Source organism: Hippocampus guttulatus, chromosome 5 (assembly GCF_054856545.1).
Source record: "Hippocampus guttulatus isolate MCC_2025c chromosome 5, RoL_Hgut_1.0, whole genome shotgun sequence".
NCBI lineage: Eukaryota > Metazoa > Chordata > Actinopteri > Syngnathiformes > Syngnathidae > Hippocampus > Hippocampus guttulatus.
The window spans coordinates 4,687,119-4,700,524 of NC_141265.1; the positions used below are offsets into that span (position 1 = coordinate 4,687,119).

At 42.1% G+C, this 13,406-nt stretch overlaps 1 protein-coding gene across 6 annotated transcripts in view; it reads right to left on the reverse strand.

Annotated features, from left to right (window-relative positions):
• arvcfb (ARVCF delta catenin family member b) overlaps positions 1-13,406 on the reverse strand; it is a 92,987-nt gene that overhangs the window by 30,809 nt on the left and 48,772 nt on the right. For all 6 annotated transcript variants that reach the window (XM_086111046.1, XM_086111042.1, XM_086111045.1 and 3 more), the window contains 3 exons: positions 8,348-8,531; positions 2,246-2,363; positions 1,972-2,143 (listed from right to left, as the gene is read on the reverse strand). In XM_086111046.1, the coding sequence (XP_085967172.1) occupies positions 1,972-2,143; positions 2,246-2,363; positions 8,348-8,531 (474 nt within the window). The remainder of the gene's footprint in view (positions 1-1,971; positions 2,144-2,245; positions 2,364-8,347; positions 8,532-13,406) is intronic.

The window sequence follows — 13,406 nt, forward strand, 5'->3', positions numbered from 1 at the left end:
ACCAACAATTTTGCCGACCGTGTCACTTAACGGCATTGCTCGGTGCTTCTTTATGGCTTTGTGTTAATGTTGCTCTTGGAAGGAACACCTAGAGGGGCCGCAGCAGCTACACACAACTCATTATTTAATGCGCGCTCGCACACAGCAAAGTGTTCATGTGGATAATTGGTTTCTTTCCAAGGGTGTATACATGCAAAGTCTGCGTTTCTCACACCCACGAATGGAGAGATTTCTCCAAAGAGTCGTCAGATAGTGGGCGTCACCAGCGTGCAGTCACCCTTCATTGGCCGTCTGATTAATGACCGCCATGTACAACAGGGAGAGAGAGCGGTGTTGCGTTGCTAAGAGCTCAGGAGAGCACAGGCGGAGATGTTGCTTACAACACATCAGAATAGAATATCTGACAAGGAGCCAACAATGCTCCTAATAATGCCAACATGCTCCTCGCATATCAGGCTGACAAGAACTTATTTTGAAATCATTCTGACCGAAATCACTCCTGTCAACAGAAATACTGCGACATTGCCGATGACAACCTCTTAAATGTACATGGCAAAAAAAGGATGAGAGGACACATTTGTAAGAAATTCTAGAGTGGAAACCAGCGTCCAGTCTGTGATGCAAGTGCATGGACAGGAAAACAGGAGCGTGAAAAGAAGACATTTCAGTTATTTAACAGCATTAAACTGGGGATCATCATTGTAAGATTATTTTTCTGTGGTAACAATGTTTCTTGCCAACAAATTTAGGACTCTTGGAAATTTCCCTTTTACATGATGCTCTATTTGGAAGGACGGTGTATTTGTGGGATGAGCAGCACAACCGAGTATAAGCATTACAGCAGGGGTGTCCAAACTTTTCCCTCTGAGGGCCACGTCGGGAAAAATCAAAGGATGCAAGGGCCACTTTGAATTTTTGTTTTTTCAGTTTATCTAGCACACCAAAATAAATATCGTATTGTTTATATATGTGCGGCTTGAAAAGCTTTCTATAAAGCAAATTGTGTATCCCATCTCTATATTTAGAGTAGACGCAGGAACTATTTGTCGTAATATGAGTCGCAAAGTCATTTTTAGTAGATGACGCGGGCTGCTTAAAAATGGATGGCGGGCCAGAAATTGCCCCCTGGGCATTGCAGGCATCATCTAATTTCATGGATTTTCATCTACACTATGCCTATGCCACACGGCTTATGCACAAGTTATCATGGATTTTTTTTTTTAAGCTTCTAGTATCAGCATCACCTGCCCTGGAACCTGACTGGTGACGGAAGGTGGATCATATACGTAAGTGCGGAGAAGACAGGGAGAATACCATGCTAATTGGAGACAGCCATGTCGTTTGACGGAGATAGCATGATTGGGCAGCAGGGAGACATTGAGATGGTATTTTTCAACAACCCGCCTCTGAAAAGCGGCGTTTAAAAGAGCCACCTGCCAATACTCCTAACCTCAACCCGACTGCATCCCAACTGCATACTTGCGGGATCAGCTTGGCCGTGCTATTGGTGCTGACTTGCAAAAACTATTGGTTGGCTATAGAGTGGAATGCCATCCCACACAGTGTGTGACCTGCATGGTCACGGGAGGAGGGGCCAGGCTCTTGTGTCTGTGTACAGTTCCACCGCAAGCTACAGAGGCTTCAGGTTGTTTGTTCAATGACTAAATGGTACAATTGCCAGCATGTTGTATTTCTTCCTTGTCACTGAAAAGTCTTTATTCGTCTCATCTACCAAACTAGAGTCAACAGTGGAATAAGCATGTGTGCAACAAACATACTGCATTTGGGCTCCTCATCCCACAAAATGCATGTTCCTTTTAACGTAAACAACTGTTTACTTTTATGTTTGCTTGTGATGTGATCCAATGATAAGTGGTTAAAATAAAAAGACAAGTAAAAATGTTTTTTTAAAAAACACTGCAAAAGCAGAGGTGACTAATCCATGAGTTTCAAACTCTCTCTCTTCCTCACCTTTGGCCTTTTTCCCTCCAAAGCAGCCAGCATCATCCTTCTTCTTCCTCTGTGGCCCTGCAGAGCCAGGGGCCTCTGGCGCTGATGGGTCCTGAAACCTTTCGGCCCCCGGTACCTCTTTGTGGACATGGTAGGACAGGTTCCGCATAATACAGACACAGTTTTCCACAGACTAGGAGAGAGGCGGCAAATAAGCAACGTAACATCGTTAGTCTAAGTGCATCTGCTAAAATCAACCCAACTCTAAATGAGTAGTAGTCAGGTGATGTCCAACCTTATTATCCATATCCTTCTTCCCTACAGCTGATTGGAGAGCATGCAGCAGGGCATCCACTAATCCGTCACACTCCCTCAGTCTGCGCCGTGCCTCAGCCCCGTCTGAGCTCACGTTTCTGAGGAAGACACACACATTCATTGAAATTTAGCAAGTGGCACCCGACGTAAGAATTGATTGCAGTCACTCTGCTGTGAATTTCAAAACAATAATATTGCAATAAAGCTGTGTAATAATACTTCCTGGGAGTTTGTTGTTAAATAAAAGACCTGAATCCAACATGAAGTCAATTTGCACACAAATTTCAGCCGGCACGCCATTTAATTCTTTCTCGCAAATAACTACTGAGAGAGTGTATGTTGTAAGGTGACATTCTCAAAATGATTGATGAGTCCTGCCACAAAACACTCCTTTTCATGTACATGCATCTTTATTGTGCATATAACAACACTTTTATTTTTTTCTCAATTTAGAGCATTGGGAAATGCCGGTATTACTTTTGTTGTATCCATTCTTCATTTTAATGTAAAAACAATTTTATACATACATACATACATACATACATACATACACACACATACAATATATATATATATATATATATATACACACACACACATACATACAGTATATATATACTGTATATATATAAAAAGTCTGTTGGCTGATTACTATTGTGGCACCGTTTAGAAAGGCGCGTTCCCCACCCTCCGACTCATGTGGCGCAGCACTGGTTGTGTCTTCTTTCACCATGAATCCTTGCATGCTTGCATCTGCGTGAGCTTGTTGTGTGTGTGGTGCACAACGCACAAAAATATATATCAGCAGAGTGGAGGTCTGATTCCCCCTTGAGGGATTATGAATGTGATTTATTCCTGTCCAAAAGACGATGGTCAACCTAATATCACGACTGGAGACTATTTCTCACATATCTCAGCTCAAGTGTTTATTAGACTGGATGACAATGAATCAATGACAGAGTTTCATCTCTTGTACAAAGCATTTCAAACAAGTCTTTGTCATCAGTCGAAGAGGGAAATTTGCAGGACAAAGAGAATTTCCACTCTTGTCATATCCGGAGATGTTGTTTCCTAACTGACTGTAAAAGGAAAGGCATGGCGAAAGGTTAAACCATTGCTTGAGCTCCCACATGTGATTTCACTTACGAGAGCATCCAAGATGCATAATCCCGTTAGACAAACCCGGTTAAATCCTGGAAAAGAGATACAGGCAGTATTGCAACAGCAAGCAGCAGTGCACATCACAGCCAACGCCACTGCACGTGACTTTGGGTTCAATATAAACATTTAATGGGTACAACAGATAGAGAGAGAGAGCAGCAGTGTATATGTAGCGCATACACAGTACAGAATTCCACATCTCCTAAATCCCAAACTCCTAAAATCCAAATCACAGCCACATCATCTGTTACTGTTGACCGTGATGAGTTGGCCAGTTTATGAGCATGTCCGCCAATGTCTTCTATGAAGCAGTTTTAGCAGTGTTCAGCTGTCAGACAATGGTCTCGAGTACTCCTGTAAATGAATCCGAGGAGCACGCACCTTGGATTTATTTGACAGGCGTGTGTTTGGGAGCAGACAGACTGAGTTTTACGGCCAGCTGTTCCATTTTTAGCAGTCTTTTGGGGAGACAGTTGTCTTCCCTGAAAGGATTATGGATCGTGCATCTGTCATTTAAGAAAGCAGATAGCTGCAGTCCCTGGAGAGGTGACCTGGAGGCGTAATATGTAGGTTCTGATTGGGTTACATCAGACCTTGGATACCCAAGATTACTGATTTTAGCAGGTTAGACATTCACAATTTTTATGAAACTAATCCCACGTTTTCAGTTATTTCGACTTAGAGTAAGGTGCACTCAACATACGAAATTGTTAAATGTAGGTTTTATCGAAGCTTTTTTGTTGTAATATATTTTATGTTTCAGCATTCCCTGCAAAACGAGGCAGATGGTGCAGTGCAGCTGTGGATGAAAAGACATAGGCTTTTAATTCTTTTCATCAACTCAGAGCAGGTTGTGAGCTTGCATCAGCATTTTTACTGTTCACTGCAAATGGAAAGCTCATTTGTCACTGTCTTGGTGTCACGTTACTGTGAAAAACAGCAACTGTCAATTGCCGCATCAATTCTACCTAAAGGTAGGACGGCAAATGTTATATTGTATTTATATTGGATGCTACAGCTCTAGCAAGGTCTGAAGGTATTTCAAACAGTAATGTGCCACTGTTGGTCAATTCCATTACTCCTGTTTGGCAATAGATGTTGGATGAGTCACTAAGGTGATTAAAAATCATTTTAAGTGCATTAGGAGTTAAATATTGTGGAGTATAGTTCCCCACAAGCTCAAAACACCATGTGAATATCAATCCATCTATCCATCCACATTCACATCTATGGACAGCTTACAGCACAGGTGTCAAAGTCAAGGCCCGGGGGCGAGATCTGGCCCGCCACATCATTTTATGTGGCCCGTGAAAGCAAATCAAGCATGTCAAGTTCCATAATGCTTGCTAAAGTCTGAACCAAAATTTCAAATTGTCAGATGTAATCCACAATAACAGTCATTAATCTTGACTTCTTATTTTAAAACTAGTTATTCATCAATTTGCCGTGCGCTGTGTATGTAATATGTGGAGCGGATTAAACATTTATCTGGTTTCCCAAAATTCATAACGGCCTTCCAAGGAAAAACGTAACTACAATGTGGCCCGCGACAAACATGAGTTTGACACCCCTGGTTTAGAGGCAAAGAGCGGGCGCCAGATCTGCCCTGCCGCATTATTTTATGTGGCCCACAAAAGCAAATCAAGGCATGTCAACTTTCATGATGCTCGCTAAAATGTCTACCAAAATGCCAAACTATTATTTGAAATATGTACTAAGGTTGAGATATTGCAAGCATTTTCTTGTTACGTTATGACAGTAATTTGAAAAATAGTTGAATAAATTCTTGACATCTGATTTCAACAGTAGTTAACAATCACTTTTTTTGTGAACCATTGATGCAATAATATTAGGAGGTGATTAAATGTATATTCTTTCACAGTCATAACAGCCTTCAGAGGGAAACCATAACTTCAACGAAGCCCGTGACAAAAATGAGACTGACACCACTGATTTAAAATCTTCAGTTAACCTACCAAGCATGTTTCTGCAATGTGGGAGCAAGTCGGAGGAATGGGGGTGAAAAAAAAAAACTCATGGAAGCAACATGTAGACTTCGCACAAGGATGCAGACATGCCAACTACTACGTCATGGTGCTGTCACAATACGAATCATACATCTCTATTGTTCAAATGAACATACTGTATGTCTCCTCCGTCAATCAGGAAACGGTACAGTACATTTGTCTGTAAATGTTGTTTTATAAATGTCTTGTATTGAATCTCAGTAGATGAAGCTAATGACCCTAATTCCGGTACTGCACAGTTATGAGGCTATCAGTTACTCTGGAGAAAAGCAGCTGGGAATAAACTGGGGAGTCACCGATGGAGGCTGACTGAGACAGTTGGAGACCCTCCCCATCTCTGCCATTAATGTAAGCGACTGTGGAAAAACCCTGCATGTGCAATTCATGCAAACTGGTACAAGGTTAAATAATTAGGCAGAAATCTTGAGACACGTTCAGGGGTGGCTTAGGCTCATTGGTCAATCTTAAATCTTCATTTTCATATGATGTACAATTTTATGGATCAAATGTGGTGCAAACTATTTTTAGAAGCCCCACCCCAAACATTTTTGACATGAACTGGAGCAGAGATGGAATGTGTGTCCCTCTCATCCTCACAAAATCTAAATGAACAAACAACAATTTCCAAATAACACTCACTTCCAAATCTTGTAAACAGTCTGCCCAGAAAAAAAGAAGATATGGAGCATGATCGTTCCCTCTTTGCAGTTAGACAGGACATCAAACACATCAATAGAGGATGCTTTTTAATACAATGAAAATTTCAGTCAAAAGGAACCGGGTGACGTCTCTGATGAGGTGTGAGTAAACAAATTCCCTCTGGCATCAGCACTTCTTCCCAAGGCACTAACTCTGCGTCTAGGAAACTGCAGGCTTGCTTGCAGTTACCATGGAGCCATTTTCTCAGCAGCGCTGCCTGCATTAATTGTCGGGCGAGGGAGATTGACAGGAAGACTGTGTGTTTTCTGCCAGCGCTAACATATGGGGTAGGGGTAACGAGTGCTTGTGTTTGTAGAGAAGCTGACAAATGCACATATGTGAAAAAGGCAGAGGTCGTAACTCATGTTAAATGAAGTAAAAACAGCAATGCTTTTGGTGTAACTTTTTCAAACTACATCTGAGAACTTTCATTGATTCTCTCTTGGTTCTCAAGAACAGCAAGATGTTTTATTGATTGATTGATTGATTTGTGTGTGTGTGGGGGGGGGGGGGGGGGGGGGGTTCAAGTGTGTCTTTGAGAGGAGAGTCAGTGAGGTACTTTCTGACTGCCTGTATGTTGTAAATGTAAACCAGTGAGATGAGGCATTGCCCGCCGCAATATGTTCAGATCCAGATTACAGTCTAGACAAGTTTGGCAAGCACGGTCAGGCATGAGGCATTATAATCCAAACAGACACACACGAACCGACACCCACATCCACACACAAAGTGGCTTTGAGATGGTCGCTCGAAAGTTTCAATTTGAAGATGAATAATGATAACTGCGTGCAAGCATACAAGGAGGCAGAGAGGGTAAAATATTCTTTTGAATGTGGTTTTGTAGATTTTTGTTTGCTTTCTATTGCAATATTTTCTGTTACTTGTTTATATATTTAAAAAAAAGAAAAGAAAACAACATATAACGCTCCCATTCATCCAACCGCTTATCCTATTCAAAGTTACAGGAAGTGGATTTCTGGCGAAAGGCAGACTAGACCCTTGACTGGTCACCAATGAATCCCCTTGGTGTCAAAATCAAGGCCCAGTAAGCATTATCTTGTTACGAAACCCCTCATTAAAGCAACTTAGACAATAGTTATTAGTAATAGTTAATAGTTAGAATAAACCGTTATTCCTGACTACTTGATATTATTTCAGTCATAATGGTGCGCCAATGGAAAAGGTAACTAAAATGTGGCCCACGACAAATATGGGTTTGACAACTCCTGAGTTCATCGCAAGAGGTTTTAAGAGACATAACACTTACATTCACGTTGTCAGAGACTGGGAATTGAACCCACGGACGTTTCACACTTCGGCCACTGCAATGTCAGTGATGTCTATAATCCATCTCTTGATATTTATTCATTCTTTTTTTTTTTATGTTAACAGTCAGAGATGATTGTGGTCAAATGACAAGTTCCAACCCGCCAGTCAGTGGCAGGGTACATGAAGACAGACAAACAGTTACACTCACATCCACACATCAAACCCCGCGGTCACTCAGGCGTTCTGTCTGGGTGTGTGAAAGTCAGCTGTGTGACCAACTTCATTGCCAGTGACCATATAGAATAAATCCATATGATATGAACATATGACAACACATCATATCACACGGACTCATGACAAATTGTGATACCTATTGTGTTTTTCTAAATTATTTGTGCGTGTGTGTAGAGTGTCATTCACCCGTTACATCTGGCATGGCAAAATAAAAAAATAGTTCACTACATGTGTAAAATGTAAAATTTGCCGTATGAAATACAATGATACAATGTCGGGGGTAAAAGACTTGAGAAGATGGTGAGTGAGTAAGGATTGGTGATTACCAGTACACTTGCTTCAGCAGATAAACAACAATTCACTTTGGATGTGTTGGCAGCTGCGGCACCACCTGGGTTGCAGTGACACGCTATTTGATAGTGAAGTGGGGGAATCTAAATCTAAGGTGGAAGGCTCAGGTGATGCCAGGAATTGTTTCAAGGCTCAGTTTGTAATCCTTCTGTGGACTGACAAACAAAAGCGGGACACGAACCACAGCTTTCTATCCCCCATAACCCAAATGCCTTTAAATGTGTCTACTGGTGAGCAAATTTGAATCAACGTTTGACTTAATGTCCAAAACAGCAGAAATGCAAATCAACAAAACCTCAAAGCAATGCTTGTCTCATTCTTGAGTGAATGGGTGACTCTACCTCAAGCACCCGGAAGTGTTTTTGAAGACGGTGGTCCATTCTGCATCACGTGGCTTCGAGTCCTCGTTTGGTTCATGCTCCCACCCGGAGTGTGGGATGATGACCTCATTGGTCATTGTTTGGAGACCGTGGTTTATGATGACCATCTTCAAGGGTTCGTAGGAGGAGAGGTTCCAAAGAGTCCCTATGGGGGGGAGAAACAGATGGTAAAGATGAGGGAAAATAAATAGGCAATAAAGAAAGAGGATTATAGATGAAACATGCAATAAAAAAAGAGGAGAGAGGATCAGCCAAAAAGATTGAAAGTGAAAGGGAAAAAAAGGACATTCAGGGTGGGGGGGAATACAAAGAGACTGAGTGACGATTCACTGTAATAACAGCTGCCAAACAGGACAAACGTTATGATCACGCTCAAAAGCATGTCAATATTGGCCGAAAATCCAATTGAGGGAGAGAATACAATGGCGGGGTGCTCATAAGCCTGCTATGATGTTACCTGCTTTCCACAGTAGCTCTGCAAGGTCACTAGCATTTTTCTGTGCGGCTTTAGCTGCCTATCAGCATGCGATCATAGGCGATATATCGCATCGTTTTTTTTATATACAGTAATTTGTGTAAAAAAAATAAATAAATAAACACAACCAGAATTCTGATCCGGGGTCTGTATTCAACACAATATGTTCTCTATCGGAAGCAAGGATATCACCTCTACATACTTGAATGAATAGAATGGGATCTCTGTTGGTGTAGGCGCCTACCTTCCACTAAGTTTGTGGAAATTAGGGTGCCGTTTTTGTGTGCCTCTTTAAACAAGTAGCAGAAAGACTGTTAGCGTACAATAGATAACAATGAGAAATGGAGATCCATGTTTGGAAGGTTTGTTTTTATGAACTCACTCAGGTTTGTTTGAGTGTCTGTCACCACTTATCACACCTGCTGTTACATTTAGGGAGCATAGAACTGACAATCTTATCTGGAGTAAGCTAAAACAAGTTCTTAGAGAGAGTGTCTGTGTGTGTGTGTGTGTGTGTGTGTGTGTGTGTGTGTGTGTGTGTGTGTGTGTGTGTGTGTGTGTGTGTGTGTGTGTGTGTGTGTGTGTGTGTGTGTGTGCGTGCGTGCGTGTGTGTGCGTGTGTGTGTGATTATGTGCGTACATCTGGGTTGGGTGGGTGAGATTCCGTTGTCGACATCTTATCAACAGGATTCAACCTACACACTTACAGTACATAATCATCTGTGTTCAAGAGTCAATGTTTATGTCTTTCTACAAAATGCACAAGGGTGTTCAAGAGTGGGTATCATCATCCACACTTAAATCACATGAATAATGTGGTCCTCCAGGCAATGTCAGTAAGATGACAAACAAACATTCACGGCTGACTGCCAGGTTGGATTACTTGCGCAGTTGTGACACTGGCATCAGTTTTCGTTGTGACATGCACCACTCAACAGGCAGTTAACATATGAGCAGCCAGTTGGCCTTAGGATCACAAGCAGTGAAGCATGATGAGAATGGAAAGAAACTGGATGCTGCAAAGAAATATGTTTGGCAAGAAACATTTGATTATTGAAAGCAATCAAAACTACAAATACAATTCCTGGAGGTGACTACAGTGACTCAGACACCGAAACTATTTGCATGAGTCTATGGCTCTACTGGTTCCAAACAGCCCGTAACAGTCGGACCTTCTTTTCGTACTCTCGAGGCACCTCCAAAAGAAGTCCCAGAGGGACACAGTTGAATGCCTTTTCCAAGTCCACAAAACACATGTTTGGGGCAAACTCCCTTGCACACCAGAGGACCCTGCCGAGAGTGGGGAGCCCGTCCACTGTCCCATAACCAGGACAAAAACCACCCAGCTCCTCATGAATGTGATGTTTGACTTCCCGATGGATGCGGTTCTCCAGCAACCCTGAATAGACCTTACCAGAGAGGCTGAGGCGTGTGAACCCCCTGCAGTTGGAACAAAGCCTCCAGTCTCCATCCTTAAAAAGAGTGACCACTACCCCTGTTGCCAAAACAAGAAGCACTCTTGCCGATGGCAATGCAATGTCTACCAGGACAGCCCCACAACATCCAAAGACTCTAGGAAGTCCGGACATATGTCATCCACCCTGGGGCCCTGGCACCGAGATGCTTTTTTACCAACTCAGACTCTGTTTCCTTATGGAAGGTATGTTGGTGGAATTGAAGTATTCTCCTCACCGACTCACAACCTCCCAATTTGAGGTCAGCAGCACCCCATCCCCACTGTACATAGTGTTGATGGTGCAATGCTTCCCCCTACTGAGATGCCAGATCAAAATTTTCTCTGAAGTTTGGAAAATCTTTCCACTGCCTCACTGAACTACTCCTACACCCACGTTTTAACCTCTGCGACCACCAAAGGGACATTCCACTTGGCCAGCTGCTTCAAGAGTCCCACAAGCCAAAAATGCTCTACAGGAATCCCTTCTTCAGTTTGATGGCATCCCCTCACAGCCGGTGTCGACCAACGGGTTCAAGGGTTGCCGCAATGACAGGCATCAACAACTTTATGGCCACAAACTCCGGTCGGCCATCTCAACAACAGAGGCGTGGAACTCGGTCTACCGAGATTCAACGTCTCCCGCCTAGCCTCGGAACGTAGGTGAAGTTCTGCCAGAGGTGGGAGTGTTTTCTAGGAGAATGATGAAGTGCTTCATTTGCCAACAGATGAGCTTTGGTGACGAGAGTTTAAAATCTCTGTCACTCAAATCTAAATTCAAAGCTTGTTACAAAGTTTCGCACACTGGTTTTAAGATTATATTCTTCCTTTCTGTTTTATTTTATATCCGAAACATTTGACAGGGTAAACAACCTGGTTATGAATGTAAAGTTAAAGCTGGGATGCAACCAGCTAGTGTGTGTCACGAAAAGCAGAGCTTGAGTGGTCTTAAGATGACTTTCTCTGCTTAGTCCCTCTGTTCGATGCCTGGGGTTTGTGTGAACATAGACCGGGAAATGGCACAGGAGCTGAGGTTACAACTAATTACATTATATGAGGAGCACACACAGAAATTATGCTCCTCTGGCTCGGCTATTACATTTGGCCTGCTTATTAACGTTCTCCCCCATTCCTTCCCTGACTCAACCTCAGAGGAAAGGAGCCTGTCACAACAAACAAGATGTAGAAGCTTTATCTAAAGGCTTTTTTTTCTCATCTTTTTTGCCATAAATGTGTTTCATGTATTAGGGTCAGAGCATTTAATCTAAAATTTGTTAAGAATTAAGACAGAATTATTAGTTCTGTTTTTTTTAATTTATTTTTGTTAAACCGAGAACTTGGAAGTAATCATTATAAGGTGGTAAAAGGTAAAAGTGTTTTATTACTGTCGATTATACAGTGCAGATTGGTCATCAGTTTGCAGTCTCATTTTTAGCAGCATTAATCCATCTAAAGCAGGGTTGCCCAAACATTTTGGACCAAAGATCGACTTTTCGATCAACCAACCTCCCGCGATCGACCCGTTACCGCCCACGTGCATGCATATACACACGCACGCCATGATGAGCAACAGCCTGACATGGAGGCATGCGACGCACTTTTGCAGCCTGTTAACTATCGTAGCTCACACGTACGGTTTTAAAGTGCTTCCCTTGGCCCTCTAGATTCCTATTCTTTGTCCGTGCCCTCGGTGAATTGTACACAAAACAAACTCTGAATGAGAGTAATGACGATAAAAGATATAGCGCAACAGCTCTGATCACAAGCTGCAATTGCAGACTGCTGAGCGCTAACAACTTCCTGTGATATAGGTCACGCGCCACCGTAGGTTAAAGATTTACCTGCTTTATTTTATGTTTATTTTTTTTATACTTTTTGTGAAAATGACTGATAGGATGATTAGGGTGCAGTGTACATTAAGACCAAAATATATATATATTACTAACATGCAAAAAGACCCACAAATGGCTGTTAGTTTTTTTTTCCTTCTCTACACCCCTCACAATCGACTTGGGACCAGTCCGCAATCTACCGGTCGATGGCGATCGATGTAATGGGCACCCCTGATGTAAAGTATCAAGGAAATTGTGCCTTACTCGTGTTGCAAAGATCAGTGGATCCATGTGACCACTAAGGTATTGGTTTGACAAATGTAGCTTTTCATTCATATGTTCAGGAGGGAGGAGAACACAAACGTTTTACTGATTATTATTGAAGAGCTTTTGTGCATTTAAAGTAAGGCTGATTGATTTCAGGCAAAAATTGTTTTGCAGATTTCAATTCATATATTGCCCTGCTAAAACTGTTGGTGAATATCTGTTTCAGGAACATTTGTGATTTTTTTTTTGGACACTGACAAACTGACATGAATGCAGCAGTCACTTACCGACAACTACGGTTTTGTCAATACTTTGATGGAAGAGTCCATAAAAAAAGAATAATTCATACGACATGTTGGTGGAAACGAACACCACAGAAGCCTAAGAAGATGAAAATAAAAAGCTGTGTGATGGACAAGGCTCAATAAAAAAGAAATGATTGGGTCCTCCGATGTGGAAAACACACAAACGTCTGCATCATCACTTTCCGCGGCAGGATGAAGAATAACTCTGTGGTTTTACAGTCACAGACCACTCCTACAGCCAATTCTTATGAAACGAATACTAAAAAAAGAATTCTATATTTAAAACCCCTCAATTATATGTAATTCTAGAAGAAAACCTGCCGAATGCTGGCCAGATGGTCTGGGGCTGCAAGCTGAGCTTGCATTGTGACAAGCCTTTTTCGCTAGAGAGGGAAACCTGAAGCTTGGGAAACTGCAATACACGGAATCAAACGTGGAGGAAATGAATGGAGAGGAGAAAAATACGAACGAGAAAGGAAATGAGAGCAAAAGCAGTAGAAAGAACAAAAAAAGGTTCCCCTCCTTTCCTTTCACTATGTCTTGTAATTCGGGGTTATTTTTAGCAAATGCAATGCAGCGTTATAAAGGCAATTATCTCTGCTGTGCCAAAGTCATCACTCACCATGACATCCCTGTCAAAATAAACACACATGCACACTTTGTACACTTGCATTTGATCTCCGAAAGGG